This window comes from Caenorhabditis elegans, chromosome IV, assembly GCF_000002985.6.
Source record: "Caenorhabditis elegans chromosome IV".
NCBI classification, from domain to species: Eukaryota; Metazoa; Nematoda; class Chromadorea; order Rhabditida; family Rhabditidae; genus Caenorhabditis; species Caenorhabditis elegans.
In genome coordinates, this window is record NC_003282.8 from 11655652 (window position 1) to 11673768 (window position 18117).

General features: G+C 33.7%; 4 protein-coding genes and 3 non-coding genes across 11 annotated transcripts; 6 read left to right on the forward strand and 1 right to left on the reverse strand.

Annotated features, from left to right (window-relative positions):
• Window positions 1-706: 706 nt before the first annotated feature.
• Window positions 707-756, reverse strand: ZK809.12. The gene has a single exon (NR_056679.1). It is a non-coding gene; the product is annotated as an Unclassified non-coding RNA ZK809.12 (non-coding RNA).
• Window positions 707-756, forward strand: ZK809.11. Its single transcript, NR_056678.1, has one exon. It is a non-coding gene; the product is annotated as an Unclassified non-coding RNA ZK809.11 (non-coding RNA).
• A 322-nt stretch (window positions 757-1078) lies between these two features.
• ZK809.5 (Cilia- and flagella-associated protein 157) lies at window positions 1079-3776 on the forward strand. 2 transcript variants are annotated; one of them, NM_001028453.3, is made up of 7 exons: window positions 1079-1216; window positions 1268-1339; window positions 1395-1652; window positions 1713-2237; window positions 2287-3138; window positions 3195-3365; window positions 3417-3776. In NM_001028453.3, the coding sequence occupies exons 1-7, from the start codon at window positions 1106-1108 to the stop codon at window positions 3546-3548; spliced, it is 2121 nt and encodes a 706-aa protein (NP_001023624.1). In that variant the 5' UTR covers window positions 1079-1105; the 3' UTR covers window positions 3549-3776. The 2 variants fall into 2 exon arrangements, with proteins under 2 accessions (NP_001023624.1, NP_001023625.1); NM_001028454.6 differs by having other exon boundaries at window positions 1086-1216; window positions 1389-1652; window positions 3417-3773.
• Window positions 3777-3921: 145 nt separating this feature from the next.
• On the forward strand, window positions 3922-4022 carry ZK809.10. The gene has a single exon (NR_056680.1). It is a non-coding gene; the product is annotated as an Unclassified non-coding RNA ZK809.10 (non-coding RNA).
• A 170-nt stretch (window positions 4023-4192) lies between these two features.
• On the forward strand, window positions 4193-9549 carry ZK792.1 (Acid phosphatase-like protein 2; the record flags this gene model as incomplete). Of its 2 annotated transcripts, NM_001383203.2 has the most annotated exons (10): window positions 4193-4273; window positions 6542-6580; window positions 6711-6768; window positions 6813-6940; window positions 7208-7272; window positions 7318-7479; window positions 8068-8174; window positions 8222-8781; window positions 9044-9226; window positions 9306-9549. In NM_001383203.2, the coding sequence occupies 10 exons, from the start codon at window positions 4262-4264 to the stop codon at window positions 9417-9419; spliced, it is 1428 nt and encodes a 475-aa protein (NP_001370122.1). The 2 variants fall into 2 exon arrangements, with proteins under 2 accessions (NP_001370122.1, NP_001293934.1); NM_001307005.3 differs by lacking the exon at window positions 4193-4273 and having other exon boundaries at window positions 6557-6580; window positions 9306-9419.
• A 109-nt stretch (window positions 9550-9658) lies between these two features.
• Window positions 9659-12270, forward strand: ZK809.9 (2-phosphoxylose phosphatase 1; the record flags this gene model as incomplete). 3 transcript variants are annotated; one of them, NM_001268647.4, is made up of 7 exons in its annotated part: window positions 9659-9670; window positions 9719-9861; window positions 10297-10384; window positions 10477-10534; window positions 10631-11053; window positions 11107-11525; window positions 11777-12270. In NM_001268647.4, the coding sequence occupies 7 exons, from the start codon at window positions 9659-9661 to the stop codon at window positions 12239-12241; spliced, it is 1608 nt and encodes a 535-aa protein (NP_001255576.1). The 3 variants fall into 3 exon arrangements, 2 of the variants coding, with proteins under 2 accessions (NP_001255576.1, NP_001293935.1); NM_001307006.3 differs by having other exon boundaries at window positions 10625-11053; window positions 11777-12241; NR_131610.1 differs by lacking the exon at window positions 10477-10534 and having other exon boundaries at window positions 11777-12241.
• Window positions 12271-12372: 102 nt separating this feature from the next.
• atg-4.2 (Cysteine protease atg-4.2) lies at window positions 12373-15854 on the forward strand. Its single transcript, NM_069807.4, has 10 exons — window positions 12373-12652; window positions 13240-13379; window positions 13424-13510; window positions 13868-13968; window positions 14016-14326; window positions 14569-14734; window positions 14782-14886; window positions 14934-15023; window positions 15153-15296; window positions 15583-15854. The coding sequence occupies exons 1-10, from the start codon at window positions 12399-12401 to the stop codon at window positions 15748-15750; spliced, it is 1566 nt and encodes a 521-aa protein (NP_502208.1). The 5' UTR covers window positions 12373-12398; the 3' UTR covers window positions 15751-15854.
• Window positions 15855-18117: the final 2263 nt, after the last annotated feature.

The following is an 18117-nucleotide window of genomic DNA, read 5'->3' on the forward strand; positions in this document are numbered from 1 at the left end:
GTGCAGTTAGATGTGCAGGTTATTACTGTAGCTGAATTTGAAAAAATCCATAAGAAAAAACTTCATGGAAAAAAACTGAAGATGTTTTTTGACTTTGAACTCAAAAGAGAATAATCAATGAAAGTGAAAGACAATACTTGATAGTACGGCGATTGCCTCTCGTCAGCTATTTAGTAAGATAAGCTAAAAATTGAAAGGTATACTTCATTTCAATGAAACTTTTGTCTGCAAAAAAGCGACGTCAAAGCATGTATTTGCAAACTGTTGTCGTGAAAGGGAAGCTAAAAAGTTAGCTTCAAGGTAAAAAAGTTTGACTTAATTGAAAGTTTGATGTGAAAACTGTTTCTTAGAGTAACAATTATTGGCGATAGTTATCAAATAATGCAAAGGAAGTGAAAATAAGATTTTTAAATTAATAAAATCCTGTTAAAAATTGAAAGAGCTCATTAAAGGCAACAACTTGGAAAAATATACTTTTTACAATCCTAGACTTCGTTTAAAGGTCGTAGAATTCTACAAGAGAACAGATTATGTTTCATATTTTACATATTTTCTGAGTTATATCAAAATTTGTGTTATAACGTATCTGAAAATAAATGAAAAAGCCTCAAATAGTCCAATCAAACACGAAAAATTATTGCAATTTTAATCCAGAACGATGCAAAAAATGAATGAGAAAAGTGCGCCGCGCGCTTGCATCTCCAAACTCCGCCTACTTTTGCAAGCCGCAGTGAGCTTTTTACTCCATGGCAACCTGAACCTGAATGGTAAATGAATAATTAGTTTTATTTATAGAAATCGCTGAGATTTTATTGTTTTTGTTTGTAATTCATATTTAAATGCTAACTTTTATTGTAATTATTCTTGTTTATATAATATAAGTGGATTTTATCGATTTTTGTTCAATTTGTGTCTAAGTTAGCTTTTAGATTTTTCTTTCTTCTAAAACCTTATCGAAAATCCCACTTTATTGAATTTTTTCACTTCTTCATAACAATTTCCACTTCGGTGTCCATTTCTTCTCTTGAATCACGTTCACTATTTTCTCTTGATAGAATTTAAAAATCAAATTTATTTATTTGCAGATATCTTCAATAATGTAATAATGGGGAGCAAGCAACAAATAGGAGTTTTAAAACGGGATGGAATTGGAAAACAGTATTTTGACATGGAGAATATTTTGACAAGATCCCTCTACAGAGTGCTCAATAGTTCTGTAAGTGTGTTTCACATCTGAATTTTAGAAAATCGATTCAATTTTTTTCAGACACAAGTTCCACCACATATTGTAACTAAAAGTCAAAATGTGGACAAAATGAGTTTTCCTGATCGAAAATCGGTAATATTTTTATTCGATTATTCAAAATTATAAAAATAAAATAATGTAGTTTCAGACAATCGCCGTAGCTCGACCAAATAATCATCAAATTGGAAACGCGAGTTCAGTCGATATGGATATGCAAATGAGACTTCTTGCACAGGAAATATGTGGTCGGGTAGAGCGAAAATATGAAAGAAAACTAGAAGATGTTAGGGAAAGAGATCGGCGAGACACAGAGAGAAGATTAATTTCAATACGATCAGAGTATGAATCAAAATATCAACTTCAACTTGGAAAATTAGAAAAAGAGAAAAATCGATTGCTGGATCAGGTTTGTTTATTAAAAAATTACATAGTTTGGTTCAAAATTAATATCTGATATTATTTACAGATTGCGGAAAGAGAACGGACCTTGGAGCATCGAATGGAAATGAGATCTGCTGAACGTGAACACGATCTTGTGGCAAAACAGAGAACCGTTGAGAATCGCGCAATCGAGCTGACTTTAAACAAAGAAAATTTCGAGAAGTGTCGTGACGAGTGGCAGCGGAAAATGGAGTTGGAAATGGAAGAGCTACGTTTGGAAAGAGAGCGGATCGAAGTAGCATCATTAAAAAGTACGGACAAGCGAAGATCCGATATGGCAATTGAGGCTGAGATTAGCATGTGGAAGAAGAGGACTGCTGAACTAGAACACGATGCAAATGAGACTAGGAAAAGAGTTGGAGAAATGATGGAAGATAATTTCCGATTGAAAAACCAAATAAGTTCCGTTGGACAGATCCAAAAAGAACTAGATGTTACTATGACATCTTTGAATGAAACTAGAGAAGAGCTCGCTGTGAGTAGAGTGGAAGTTCGAAGAACTGGGGATTATGATCAATTAAAAGAAGAAAATGATCAACTGAGAATTGAGGTGAGTGTTTCATTTTTTGATTCTAAAAAATCAATTTTTACTTTTCCAGATTGAACTACTTCGCCAGAAAACCTCACAAAAGGTTAAAATTGCAGTTGAAGAAACAATAGCAGAATATTCAGCAAAGGAAGCTAAATGGAAAAGGATTGCCGGATTAAGCCAGCAACGAATTGCAGTTCTCTCGGAGAAATTAAAGGATTCAGAAATTGAGCGAGATGTTCTTCGACAAGAAATGAAGACTATGCAGAAAATGGTTGGACGAAGTTCAGCTGGACGACAAGGGCATAATCAGAAGAACACTGAATCTAGAAAAATTATTAGATCTATTTCTCCATCTGGATCAACATCATCCTTGTCTGATGGTGAATTAGAGATTTTGAATATACGACAAAGAATTCAAAATTTGGATGACATTGCAAAGGAGCTGGATGCTTCTGTTGAACACTTTTCGACTGGCGGAGCATCACGTAAACTTTTCGACAAGAACGAGACAAATGTTGAATTATATGACGATTTCTGCCGAGCTCTCCACAGTTCTGTTATGGATGAGGAAGGGTCTCCACTTCATATGACATCTTCTCCACAAAAACCAACTCAGAATCATAAACGAAAAATAGAAATTCCTGTGAATGAAAAAAGTATGGTATCAACAAGCCAGGTGACAGATCAAGACGAATGGCTGAAACGAGGGATTCGAGTGATTTCTCCACCTGCAATGAAACGAAGTCCTGTAGTCAGACCAGAAAGTCCCGAAGTTATTCTAGAATCTGAAAAAATTGAAGTGAAAATTGAGCAGCCGCCGGTGAAGACAATTGAGCCGGAACTGACGGAATTTGAAAAACGTATGCAAGCTCGTAGTGCAGCGAAAGATGATACAGATCGGAGGAATCGAATTCTTCAAGTAAGTACAATATTTACATTTTTAACCTTAAAAATTAAATATATGACAATTTCCAGCTTGCCACGGATCCGGAAACTTCCATCGTAAAACCGAAATCACCTGAACCAACAGAGGAACCTGCAAAACCAACGTCTGCTGATAATCCGATGTTCGCCGGAGTTGATCCTGTTATGGCCGAGTACATGAAGAAAGTTCTTGCGGCCAGAAATCAAAATCAAACAACTTTGGTAAATCCTCGTTCATAAAAAAACATGTGATAAATAATATATTATTTTCAGTCTGCTCAACCAACCATCCAAGTCGCTCCAGTCGTCGTTCCACCGAAAAGCACAGAAGTTGAAGTGACACTAGCAGATGAATTGGATCTGGAACTTGATCAACCAACCAATGCGGACGATGATTGGTGGTAGATAACTTTTATTTGTATATTTCGATTACTTTTTAATTTATTATCATCATATTTAACTAAATTTAATGTTTTTTTTCCAAATATCTTATCACATTTCTCCTTTCTAGTCTCCTATTCCATCCCGTATGTCATTCAAATATAGTCGATCTCTTGGAATTTAATGTTTTATTCTCAAATTGAATTAATTGCATGCCAAAAATTGAATCCAATAAACAGTTTAATCATTTAACATTGCGGAAGTATCAATAAGAAACAAATAAGTAATGAACTGGTTATTATCTGATAAGCAAGAAAAGTGAAAGTTCGAAAAATTGTTCCTCATTGAATTGGCAATCAATTCAAATTTCTTTATTAAAAAACCCCAAATGTTTGCAGCCTCTCTCCACGTCTTCTTGCCCTCTCCAAATGTCTCCGTCTCTATTCAAATAACATATTTCTTTCCTTTTCTTATTTGTTTTGTACCTGTTTCTCGCCTGATCGATGCTCTTTTGCACTAACCATTTTTAGTAATTAATAAATTATTTTTAATAAAAATATTATACAGCGTGCTAATTATTTCTCACGTTTCTGAAACTGTAACCGAGCAGTAACCAAATTCCTCAATTTCAGCACTTTTACAATAATTTATTTAATTTCTTTGTTCAGATGTTCTCTAGATAGTTATATCAAAAATAGATTAATCAACAATTTTTCTTCATAATCATCGAATTATTCATGCCACATACAGTGAGTTTTAAAAAGAATCGAAATAGTATATTTAAAATTTGCTTTATTTTCATCCTCCGAGTTTCAAGGGAGGCCCGTTTATTCAAAATGGTCTCGCCGCGCGCTTTAAATTTCGTTGTAAAAAATTGTGTATGCGCCTTTAAGATTACTGTAATGAATGCATGCGCAGTTCTACAATCCAAAAGCGAAATTTTGCGCCAAAATTACGGTGCCAGGTCTCGGCACGACAAGTTTTTATTGAATGCAAAAAGATATGCGCCTTCAGAGAGTACTGTAATTTTAAACTTTTTTTTGATAAAAATGTTTTTTAACCAAAAAACTAAAATAAAACATACATAAATTTTTAAAAAAATTAAGAAAAAGCCAAGAAAAATCAATGAAAATTGCGTAGCAACAAGAGTTTGAAAATACAATACTCTTTTAAAGGGGGAGTAGAGTTTGTGGGGAAATATATGTTTCTGACTCTAATTTTGCCCCTGATACCGAATATCGATGTGGAAAAATTTTAAAAAATTTCCCTGATTTTATATTAATTTTTAAAATCCGAAAATCCATTGGATGCCTATATGTGAGTTTTCAAACGCAAAATTTTCCCGCCAGAGACGCCCCGCCCACGAATCCGTGCCGCACGTGTGGGTTTACGAGCTGAATATTTTCCTTCTATTTTTATTTGATTTTATACCGATTTTCGTCGATTTTTCTCATTTTTTCTCATTTTTTTGGTGTTTTTTATTGAAAATTTTGTGATTTTCGTAAATTTATTCCTATTTATTAATAAAAACAAAAACAATTCCATTAAATATCCCATTTTCAGCGCAAAATCGACTGGAGACGAGGAAAATCGTCTGGAGATAGAACGAATCAACAAGATTATTATTATATCATTAATAATATTTATCAATTTTCTTCTGAGAGTCTCATTGAGACTCTTATTTACGCCAAGAAATAAATTTAACATTAAAATTGTTCATTTTTGAAAAAAAAAAATTTAAAAAACACATTTTTTGGAAAAAAATAAAATAAAATAAATTGTCCTCGAGGATCCTCCGGAGCGCGTCGAATCAATGTTTCCGGAACTCTGAAAATTAAATGTTTGTATTATTGTAGAACCTTTTCGTTATTGAGATTTGATAACTTTTAAGTAATAAAATTTTCGCAGTAAGACATTAAAACATTTCACAATTAAGCTGGTTCTGAACTGTGTGAAGTATATTGAAAAAAACTAACTGATACAAAAATATAATTTTATGATAGTTTTCTGGATGTCCCAATATAAACGATGTCAATTCTGCGACATGCTACAGTCATCCACGAAAGTAACCCGAATACCGACAAAAGAAGAGGAACGCCAACTTTGGATAGACGCTCTAGGGGCTGATTTTGGTCGGAAAACGCTTAAATTTTCAGCGAACGAACTATTTTTTTATATTTTGATTGTTTTTAAATAATATTTGCCATAAGAAATTCTCACTTTTCCAGGAAACGTCGTTTCGCCGCGATTTTCCTCGTCTCCAGTCGATTTTGAGCTGAAAATAGGATATTTAATGGAATTGTTTTTGTTTTTATTAATAAATAGGAATAAATTTACGAAAATCACAAAATTTTCAATAAAAAACACCAAAAAAATGAGAAAAAATGAGAAAAATCGACGAAAATCGGTATAAAATCAAATAAAAATAGAAGGAAAATATTCAGCTCGTAAACCCACACGTGCGGCACGGATTCGTGGGCGGGGCGTCTCTGGCGGGAAAATTTTGCGTTTGAAAACTCACATATAGGCATCCAATGGATTTTCGGATTTTAAAAATTAATATAAAATCAGGGAAATTTTTTTAAATTTTTTCACATCGATATTCGGTATCAGGGGCAAAATTAGAGTCAGAAACATATATTTCCCCACAAACTCTACTCCCCCTTTAAGGCGCATACTTTTTGCATGCAATGCGAATTTTTCGGATCGAGACCACTTACCGTATTTTTGGGGCAAAAATTTCGCGTCTGGTAATATTTATTGTTTCTCTATTTTTCATACGAAAACATGTATTTATTAAAAACTGAATCAAATGCAGAAATTTGGCAGAAAAATATTTTCAGGAAATATCAATCTATAGTAAAGGTGCATACACAATTGCCAAATTTGAAGAACGCGCGGTGAGACCATTTTACATAAATGTACCTCCCTTGAAACTGATGGTAGAAGCCAAAGATAATAGAATTAACAAAACTCAAAACGCATATTTGAATAATAAATTTCATACAAATTTTCAGCATATCGCTCCCGGAATGCCACGTCGAGTTCGTTTAATCGTAAGTAATCTTGAATAGAAGAAAATATTCAAAATGTCTTTGAAATTTGAAAAAAAATCGCGGCGAGACCTAAGAGATCACCATTCACTGATAATACCTTCAAAATAAATTATTTTCATATTTTTAACAGGACTGGATTCTACTAGTTGTAATTTTCATCACAATCTACACAATTCTTCATAATGAAAGTATGGTGAGCCAACTAAATCCACGTGGAAATCTAATTATTCAGGTGATAATGAAATCGAAACAAGTGATGTACAACTTGAAAAGCCTATCTGGAAGAAGGAAGATATTCGAGAAATGTGCCAATTTTTGGAGCATGAAGTGACCGGAGAAGAAGGAGACCAATGGGTTAAGGTAAGTGAGAGAGTGAGAGAGTGAAGAGAGAAAACACAGAAATCAATAATCCGTGTCGACAGTGGACATTGACGGTTTTGCTGACCGATAATAATTTATTTTTCACTGTGCCTAGTAGGTACTACCTACATATTATTTCCAAAACGGGTTTTGCATATTGTTGCGAAATTTTGAAATTTAAATTTTCGAGTACAAAAAAGTATTCATTGAATTTTCCCACAAATGCATATTGATAAAGTTTCAAGTTTTAAAATGACCAACTTTCAGGGAAACGACTACGAAAAGAAACTACGTCTACGTGGAATTACAGTAGTGTTTAGACATGGAGAACGGTATTTTATTAACTATATTTAGTGTATAAAATTAAAATTTTTTAGATCTCCTGTTTCAAAAGTTGAAGATGATATTGGATGTCTTGCATCGAGAGATGTTGATCGAAAAGCTTTTGTAGCTTATAAGGAATTGGCAGAAAGTGATGAGATTAAAGCATTTTTGAAGTTAGATCCACAGCTAAAACAATATCCCAGAGTTCCATTAGTGTAAGTTTTTTTTTTCCATTCTAAAATCTTTTAAGAATCAAATCTTGCAAGGAATAGTTTTTGAATATTCAGTATTTAGTAAATTGCCAAAATTTTTGACAAAATTCATACAACCTTTGAATAGAAAAATTTACTTGCTTATTATATTTGAAATTTTTTGGAAATTAAAATTGTTTTGGTTTTGGAAAAGTTTAATTTTTTTTAAATATTCAATTTTTTATTGGAAATACGAAAAAAATTTTAAAATTTTGTTTTGGAAATTATATAATTAGTTATTGCAATTGTTTTGTATAATTTTGGAAATTTTTTGAAATTTTTTTAACATCTGAAATTATTTTTGAAATTATTGAAATTTTTAAAAAATATTTAAACCTTTTGAATTTTTTGGATTTGGATTTTGGATTAAAAAATGTTTTTTGAAGTTTTTAAAATTAATCATTGAAACCTTTTTTTTGAAAAACTTGCAATTTTTTGAAATTCGTGAGATTTGTTTTGGAAGTTATTGAATTTTTTAAGCTGAAATGTTCGAGGAAAGGGTTACATTTTTTTAAATAAAAAATCATTCATAATATATTTTAATTTTTTCAGTTCAAAATGTGTCAGTGGAATGTTAACTGCGGAGGGGGCTCTACAACATTTAAGACTTGGCAAATATTTCCGTCACCGTTACGAAAAAACCAAATTATTTGCTGATGGTGGGATTGAAACTGGAAACTCCCACAAACTTAATATTATATTTCAGAAAATCAAAGAATAGTAGCAGACGTTGTTAGCAGCAAGTACAACCGAACAGTACAATCTGCGTTGGCATTCTCCACTGAATTTCTGTATAAACAAAGAACATTTCTTGCTCCAATTCAAATTAAAGCATCCAATTTCTCATATCACTGTATTGATCAATCGTGTGCTTGCCAGATTCATAAATCAATTCGTAGAATCTATGAAGAAGAGCATCTCCAACAATTCAATGAAATGAAGTCTGATGATGTGGCAGATGAAGAGAAGAAGTTTTTGTCATTTCCTCAATTCGCAGCATCTTTTGATCCATTTCAAATGATTGATGTTGGATTAGGAAGTTTCATTTGTCGACGAAAAACTCTTCCATGTCGATTGAAAGAATGTGTTACACTGGATTCATTCAATAAAATGATAAATTTAACAACATCACGTGGAAGCCGAATGTTTGACGACAAAATTGGAGTTGCTCGAAGATTACAGTCAATGGAAGCATATCCAATTTTATCGTATTTAAGAGACTCGGTTAACAAAATCCGAAAGTTTCCACATTCAAACTACATTCAGGTACGCATTTATGAAATTTAGAGATTCTCTGGATTACGTATTTAAAGTGTAGTGAAAATGTCCCGTTTAAGTTTAAGGAAATACTCTAAAAAAATCTACAAAATGTTTGTGCTGTAAAAATTTTAAAAATGCCTACTACTACGGTTTTCTAAGCTCAAATAACACAGGCGGCACCCTGAATAATGTTAAAAATTTTAAAAAATCAGAAGTGAAATGATTTTAAGAATGTTTAGGTTAGGGTTACTGTAGAAAAAAATTTCAGATTTTCTCCGGTCACGATGTCACAGTTGGCCCAATTCTTCGAGTTCTTGGTATTCCTTTTGTGGATCCACCACACTACACTTCTAGAATTGTATTTGAAATCTACGAGCATTCGGATGATGGCCTATTCATTCGAACACTCTACAATGGAAGGAATAAGACCTATAATATAAGATTCTGTCAGGTTAGTTTTGGAATTGTGAACTAGATTACTGGAAAATGCATCCAGATTTTGAAAGAAAATTCAAAAAAAATTTTGGTAGGGTGATGATATCAAGTACGGAATGTGCAAAGCGACTGCATTCGAGAAATTCGTCAAGGAAGGACTATTTCAACTGGCGGGAGTTATGGAATTCAAGGACATGTGTTATATTTAAACATTATCTTTAATTTTTGGGGTTTAGAACATTTTCATGTATAAGAAATTAATTACGAGTTTTATTGGAAAAAGTGCATTATTTTTACTGTTTCAAATCTATTCGGAAAGCTATAAACACACTATTTTTTAAACCACCCCGATACAAAAGATTTTGAACATTCGTCGCACCGATCGTCTATGTGGCTTTTGTGCGAGAAGAATAATTGACAATCGATAACAAAGCGAAAAACGGAGGAAATGGATGAAACGGTGAGTGTTGTATGCAAAATATCATTTGATTTCATCGATAACTTCCAGGACACAAGAGGCCATAAAAATCATCGCTTCTTTGGTTTTCCCAAGATGAATTGGGCAACAAAGGCTCGGAATGTGCTCGTTCCGAGGATTTGGTTCACAAAAAATAGTGGAGAAGACGATGATGTTACGAAGAAGAACCAAGTGTAAGTTGGAAAATAGTGAAGATATTGAATTTATAAGTTGTTAAAGTTTTAATTATATAATATTTCTGATTTATCAAAAGTGAAAACTAGAAGTTAATACGGACCTAAAGTAACCAAATATTGTACTGAAAAAGTCGAAAGTTGTAATTGAACAATATTTCCAACTATTCAATTAAGCAAATATGTAAACTTAGAGTTTATATAGATGTTAAAATGATCTAATAGTAAGAATTTTCAACAACTTTTTGCATTTTTCAAAATTTAGAGCTCAAAAGCTAATTTAATTAAGCTAATTTAAGCTGATTTGCAAAACTGATTAAAATTTTGTGAAAAACTTTGAATCATTTTTTAAATTGAAATACAAAGGCTCTCCGTTTTTTATAACTACTCTAGTTTTTGTATTTGTAATGCAAAGAAAAAATGGAATAATTTCAGAATTGTCCGATCAATGAACGCTGACCAACAATCAGATGAAGGATGCTGGCCAGAGCTGAAAGAATTTTGCAAAGCTCATGTCATTGAGGTAACCTTTTCATTTTTGATTTTTTTTTTCTTAACTCCAAATTCTCAATTTCTTAACTCCAACTTCTCAATTTCTTAACTCCAAATTTTTAGTGTTCTGTATTTGGTTTGTTCATTCTGTTCGGTTTCTTCTGCATTTTCAACGCATTTGGTGAGTTTACCATTTTATGAGCAGTTGGTTTTAAATCGAGTACTCGAGAAGTTATATTTGATCTAGATTTTCTATTGACACTATTCGCAGTTTTAGGATTTCTGGGACCTAACGAGCTAACACTACGCAATTCATATTATGAGAAGATGGTCATTGAACATTGCCAATTTGTGGAGAATCGAGATTTACAAGGATCCGAAGGACGCACTGATCATCCAAACGCTACATTGATTTCAATTTTAGCAGCTGTCAGACATGGAGATCGTTTTGGATTGTATACTGGTGGAAAATGTAGTGAACTGAGTGAACAAGAAGCAAAAGAATTTGAGGAGTACTTGACTGTCTCTCGTGGTCAGAATATCACAAGTCGATTGAATATTCCACCTGGTTTTGAAAACCTGCAAATTGTTCCGGGAGGAAATAAATGCCAAAGAGCATTTTTGTCTCCACGAGGCGCGATTCAAGAATTTGCATTGGGAAGGTTCTTATACAGTTTGTACAAGGATACTCCATTATTTGGTAAGTTTTATTAAGAAAGCTTCAAAAATTTATAAAATATTTATTATTTTCAGATACTTCGGAGACTCCCTTGAATTTGAAATTAACATTTTCGAAATTTCAAAGAACATTTGCTTCTGGAATAGCTCTTGTCAGTGGTCTGTTGGATCAAAATCAAACTAACTTCGCAACACCGATTCAATTAACAAACTCATCTGTATACTACGGGTGTACAGATGCTGAATGTAACTGTGACAATGTCATCAAGACACTACTACAAACGATGAAAGCAGAGAGTCAGGGATTGTTTCAATTGGAAGCCGATAGAAGAATTCTAGACGTTGCAAAGAAAATGTTTGATGCAATTAACTATTCTTCTGTACACATTGATCCTTTGGATGTCATTGATAACCTTGTAGCAGGATATGTGTGTCAACGGAAGGAACTTCCATGTAATGATCAGTTTTGTACCTCGTTCATGTATTTTGGAGATGTAAGTTGACCATGGTTTGTGTGACTTTTGAAAAAGAGCGGGAGCCTTAATTAATTTTGGGTCAGACCCAGACATGGATAACGTTTGCAAACTCTTTTCGAAGGTTCAACTGGAAAAACTAGTCAATGAATTTTGTAACTCATAGCTTGAAAGTAGAACTTGGTTAATTTAATTTACATATTTTTGGGAATTGAAATACACCATAATGCAAACCTAATTTAATTTTAAGAATTGCAAAAAAAATTCTTCAGGTTCTTGAATATTTCAACAAACAAAGTGCGAAAATGTTCAATTTGAATCTTGGAGTTGATAGACAATACCGTGTCCTGAATTCATATCCAATTCTGAGAGCTCTCGGTTTGATGGCTGAAGGCAACGAAAAAGAAGTTCAACTTTTCTCGTCTCATGACACAATTATTGGGTCGATTCTCCGAATTATCACGGACTCTGCCATCTACAATGATTGGCAATTGCTTGCGGCTCGGGTCGTTTTTGAGGTCTATGAAACCCCCAGCAAAACGAGATTGCTCCGCGTGCTCCACAATGGAGTCGACATAACGTCTACTGTGAAGTTCTGTAAAAGTTTTGAATATGGACTGTGCCCATTGTCAGGTCTTCAAGAATTTCTGAAAATTGGAATATTTGAGGTGGCCGGATTCAAAAGCTTCGAAGAAGAAACATGCAAGGATCATCGGACGGAACTTATACTTCTCTGAAATTTTTAAAAAATAAATACTTTTAATTGTTTAAAGTTTAAATTACCATTATCTCAACTGTATAGCGTACAGTTTTTCATACTTTTAATATTACTTTCTTGTTACTTACCAATTCTACTATCAATTGTAAGTTCCAGACTACATATGAAGCGTTAAAATGAATAATATACCAGACGATTTTAAAAAGATTGCAAGTTCCAGTCGATTACCAAGAAAATACTGTAGCTCAGAATCCTCATTATCAGATGATGATGGACACGAAATTGAGCATGTTTTGAAGCACGGAGCCCCGGAAGAAGCGTTAACTCCGGATACAGAAAGAATGGTTGTATTGGGCCAGGATGTAGTTCAATCTGCACCTGCAAGCCTTGTTCCGGGTGGCAATCTTTCATGGATGAGCAAAATTAAATCGTGAGTTTCTAGAAATTTTATGCTTTATTTAGCTGGAATGTTCCTAGTTAAAAAGTTTAACAGGATCATTTCTCATAGTCTAACAATTATGCTCGTATAAGTTTTAAAAATTAATCATCATCAAATATTTTGGTAAGTTTTGGTTCTATTTAGGCGCGCACAAAAGTACGTACTATGATAGAATTCCTACAAACTGTCCTATTTTCCAGTAAGGTCCGCGGTAGTTTTTTTCGCGACTGGTAGTTTTTTTTTGCGACTGGCAGTTTTTTTTTGCGACTAGGTAGGCATAGATTGCCTTTCAAGCTATTTATCAATGCATTTTAGCTTTTTTGTGCCTATTTGGAAACTATAAAATAAATCTATGTAGGCAATGTTCAAACAGTTATGTACTGTCAGCAATTCATTTGATTGATTAGTTATCACACGCTCTGTTCATACATTTTGTTCTTCTTATTCACAGTTGTCGGATATTTATAACGTTACATTATTTTGTTGTCTACAGAACTTACTATGTATTAGAGTTACGGTAAAAATGTACCAAGTTATAGATGTTGTGATCCATAACAATCAAAAATGTTTTTTTTAAGAGCCGGCGCGTCAATGATGGGAAGTATACGACCGTCAAGTTCAAGCCAAGACGTACATTCAACAGGAGAAATTGAGAAACATTCGAAGAAAAAGTGGAAAGCGAGATTATGGTCAACATGGAACAATATCAAATATTCAAGTGCGTATATACAGTAGCAATTTTCTATTAATTGAGGATTTTAGGTACATGGATGTCAGATCGAAGTGATGAATATGGAGGTGAAAATGATGTTGTTTTCTTGGGAAGAAGATATTCAACTAGTGTAGATGGTAAGTTTTCAACTGGTGTAGAGCGAACTTTTTAATGGGGGGAAATCTCATCAAAATGAAACAACTTTGTGTTAATTTTATATAATACACAATTTGATAGATTAGGAAAAGTGTTCACAATTTTTGTTGAATTTTTTGCACAAAATAATCCATGTTTTTAAAAATTATATTGGCTAAAAAGTTTTAAAAATATCCTTAATTACTGTGCCCGGCAAACTTGGGGTTCACGATCCCAACTTTTTTATTTTCCCAAAACCACCTTCGTTGAGCCCTTTTTTGTTTGTTCTTCAATTTGTAATCAACAAGTCAGAGTATTCGGCCATAGAAAGTGAAATATGGGAAAGCAAATTTTTGCAGAAAGTGGTCTTCGCTCGGGGTTCGAGAACTTTTGTTCTGATTACTACTCGAGACTTTGGATCACCTATAGGACAGATTTTCCAGCACTTCTTGATACTGATGTAAGAGACGCACTCAGTGTACTGTAATAAAATATAATATATTTCAGACGACAACAGATTGTGGATGGGGATGTATGATTCGAACAACACAAATGATGGTTGCACAGGCGATTATGGTGAATCGATTTGGAAGAGATTGGAGATTTACAAGAAGGAAAAGATCTCATGTCGCCGCTCATGGAGATGAAGATGATTTCGATAGAGAGAAAATTCAAGAGTGGATGATTCTGAAATTATTTGAAGACAAGCCAACGGCTCCATTGGGAATTCATAAGATGGTTGGAATTGCTGCAATGGGTAAAGGGAAAAAGGCCGTCGGAAGTTGGTATAGTCCTTCAGAAGCTGTTTTTATTATGAAGTTAGTTTTTGCTTGAAAATAATCTCACTTCCATATTTGCAAAAGGGAACTGTAAACTGTTTAAATCTTGAGCAAAACGTTGGAAATGCTTGGTTTAGGCTCCATCCAAGTTTGACCCAACTCTTACCAAAATCTGACCCAAGTTCTAATCGACACAAGAAAATTCTGAAACTGACATCATGGGAAAACATGTTTATGATCCACGCAAACATAAGAGAAAGTACCAAAAACCTAATTTTTAGGAAAGCACTAACAGAATCAAGTTCTCCACTAACTGGTAACACTGCCATGCTTCTATCAATCGATGGACGGGTTCATATTCGAGATATTGAAGTTGAAACAAAAAATTGGATGAAAAAGTTGATACTGGTGATTGTTGTAAGACTAGGAGCTGCTGAATTGAACCCGGTGTGTTGGAAATCGACAATCTCTTTTATTGGAAAATTTTGTTTCAGATCTATGTTCCGCACTTGATGCGCCTTTTTGCAATGGAATCATGCCTAGGAATTACCGGAGGACGACCTGATCACTCGTCTTGGTTTGTGGGATATTATGGAGATGTAGGTCTTGTAAGATAATTTTAAGTGTATTAAATTTCTATTTTTAGCAAATAATCTATCTGGATCCACATGTTGCTCATGAGTATATTCCAATTGATATCAATCCCAATACAAACGTAGTGGACAGTGATAGTAAGGTTTGTTAAGCGATAAATGTTTATGTATTGCACTATATTTTTGACAAATATTACAAAATGGAATTGCAAAAAACATTACACTTTGCTCGAAAATCTAGTTTCTTTCCCAGTTTTACAAAGAGATTTCAGAAAGCAAAAAAGTGCCCGGAAAAAAGTTATCACTGTCGTTTACTCTCGAAAATGCACTTTTTTGATATGGATCCATCATGTGCCCTGTGCTTTCAATTTGAATCACGGGAACAATTTGATAATGATATGAGACAATTGAATTTGGTAAGGATTTGAATTGCTAAAAATTATTATTTAAACAATTTAATGGAACCTTATGAACTTGTAATGTTCAGGGATGAAAGGTGTCTGTCTGATGTTTGCCTGTATACGTAGCTGCCTATTTATCTGTATTTCCTACTTTTAAAGGCTCAGGCAGGCATTTAGAATGTAGGTACGCGGCAGCTAGTTCATTTTGTTTATGCATAACTAACACTTAACTTTGAAAACACTCTAATAAAATCAAGACTTCTCTAGAAATCATTATACCAATTTGAAATCCAATTTGCAGTCTCAATTCATTGACATCGATCAAGGCGAGGAACATGGAATGAAACGAGTACGAGATCCCATGTTTAGTGTGGTTTATGGAGAAAGACGTCAACCTCCAAGTTATGAACGTGAAGTCTCTGAAACAGAACAAGCACAAGCGGACAAGCACGGATTCGAGATGCTGTAATTATTGACAATTTTTGAAATTCTGTACACTGAACATTTATTGGTGCTTGATATGTATTGATGACGCAATGTGAACATTATTAAATAAAAATGTATTAAGGGAAGAATTCCATGTAACTTTTTGCACAGAGGAAGGGATATGGAGAGAGCAGGAGAAGCACTTTGAAAGAATGGAATTTCAATTTCAGATTGTTTTTTTCTAGGGAAAGCAATAAAAATCATGTCGATACTGTTGTATATCACATGATCAAATAGCACAAGAAAATACCGGAAATGATCAGATGATTATTCTGAAATTACTGAATATATGGAAATATTGAAAAAATAAGTTTTTTTAATGAGAAACAAATCAAGAAATTGAGATAAAACTGATTGGACATTGTTAGAATACTAAATTTTACCTCGGATTTTCCAAGTTCCTTGGCATTTGGCCCTGCACATGTTTTACCCAAAAAGTTTCGACTTGGATTAACATTTCAAAACCATTTTAAATCCCCTTTTTCCTCTAACCCCAACTTCTTGTGTCAAGCTCCATTTTCCCCATATGGATGACCTTCAGTTTATTTATCTTTCCCCCGTTGTTCTCAAGTTCCCATCGTTAACGAAAGTTATTTCCAATTTTTTCCCTCTTCTTTCCTTTTGCAACAAAAATATATTTGTACCTACCAAAGGCTTTCAAAAATTGCGACTCGAATGGAAAGAACAAATAGATCGGTCGTCTGAATGGGGTCTTTTGAAGTTAGCCGATTTAATTGGGGAAAATATGACATCATAGAGGGTGGAAGGAGATCTGGAGTCAAATAAGTGACCCTGTAAAAATTTAAATTTTCCTTTTCAGAGAGAGAGCTGAAAGCACTTGGCTTCAAATATTTGGCAGGGCAAGCTTATGAACAATGCCTACTTTGGTGCATACAAGGCATGCAAAACTCTCTTATTCACTATTTATAGTAATAACTTTACGCATACTTAGAAGAAGTAGGTTATTTTTTTTGCATCCTATCAGTTTTTCACGACGAAATGGTCCAAGGTTTTGTACGACTGTAGGCAGGCAGGTAGAAATTTAGTTACTGCCTAGAAAACTTAGAATATGATATATTCAAGTACTGATAAAAAATTTCTGAAATAGATCTAACAGATTTTTGTGTTATTACAATAAACTAAGTAAAACAATTTTTGAGGGATTGTTCTGGAAATTGCTATAATCCGTTTTTTTTTTAATTTTAAAATTTTTTCCATATTGCAACAGTCCAATAATCTTTGAAACATAGGTGGTATCGAGAAACATTTTTCAGCTTTTATGGTTCCAATCCCTATCGACATTTGTTGCAAAACTTATACGACAGATGGCAAGGGTTCTAGAACATTCAAAAAGTGGTCCAAGAAGTACAAGAGATCAACAACATAACGAAGGAAGGACACATGGAACTCTCTCCCAGACAGACGACTGTCTAGACCATTTGACTTGGACACCTCAACCCCCATCACGGCAGGCTTCTTCAAATTCTGAAGGTTTCCTTACTCTCTAATCCTCTCTCACACAATATCACTTGGTGTTATTCTTTGCACCAACCCAATTTTTTTGTTGGTATTTTTAACAGCAAAACTGAAAAATGAAGTTCCCATCCCGCCCATTTAATGGAAAATTGATAAAATTTGAGAGAAATATTTATGATTGCACACAAAAAAGTGAATGAGAAAAATAGTGAAAGTTTCTGCAAAGAAAAAAAATAAGAGAATAATTAAAGAGAGTGAAAAGAACATATCCATTCAAATTTCAGAATCTTGTCGAACAACAAAAACGAAAGGCTTTTTGTGACCTTGATAAAATAGTGAATATCAGCTTCCAAAGCGCAACGCAACTTTTGAAGTGTACCGCCCATACGAACCCTTTTATTGGAATGTACAATGATTTATTAGAAACTTTAAAATTAATGAAGACACTGACCATATAGTCAATATCACTGTAAGGTTCCGGAAAAGTTGTTAGAATCGCGTCGTATAAATAAACAAAATTTGCCCTAATTTCCCCGTGACCTCACACGTGGAACGTCTTGCACAGTCCGCCACGTGTACTTCCCTCATTATTTTTAAATTTTTATTGTCATTCAGTTTATTTTCAGTTTTACAGAGAAAATATTTTTTATTGAATTTATTGTAGAACACTCAATTTCTGTTCATTTTTCCTTCGACCTGATTTCCCCTTCTTCTAATGAGTCATACCATTTGGAAGACCCCCAGTGTCTCGCTGCAATCTCCGCCTACCAGTCCCTATTACCACTGGTGGCCAATAAAAATGCTTTTCTTTTTGCTTTTCTCTATCTACTTCCGTTCCGCCCATTCCTCTGTTTTCCAGAACTTTCCATTCAAT

Bases quoted from the DNA above. Each gene is read 5' to 3' on its own strand.
- ZK809.5 (NM_001028454.6), top strand. From the start codon at position 1,106: ATGGGGAGCAAGCAACAAATAGGAGTTTTAAAACGGGATGGAATTGGA. The intron at 2,238-2,286 runs GTGAGTGTTTCA...TTACTTTTCCAG, and splicing joins ATGATCAACTGAGAATTGAG to ATTGAACTACTTCGCCAGAA. The intron at 3,366-3,416 runs GTAAATCCTCGT...TATTATTTTCAG, and splicing joins ATCAAAATCAAACAACTTTG to TCTGCTCAACCAACCATCCA.
- atg-4.2 (NM_069807.4), top strand. From the start codon at position 12,399: ATGAATAATATACCAGACGATTTTAAAAAGATTGCAAGTTCCAGTCGA. The intron at 13,969-14,015 runs GTAAGAGACGCA...AATATATTTCAG, and splicing joins CAGCACTTCTTGATACTGAT to ACGACAACAGATTGTGGATG. The intron at 14,735-14,781 runs GTGTGTTGGAAA...ATTTTGTTTCAG, and splicing joins GAGCTGCTGAATTGAACCCG to ATCTATGTTCCGCACTTGAT.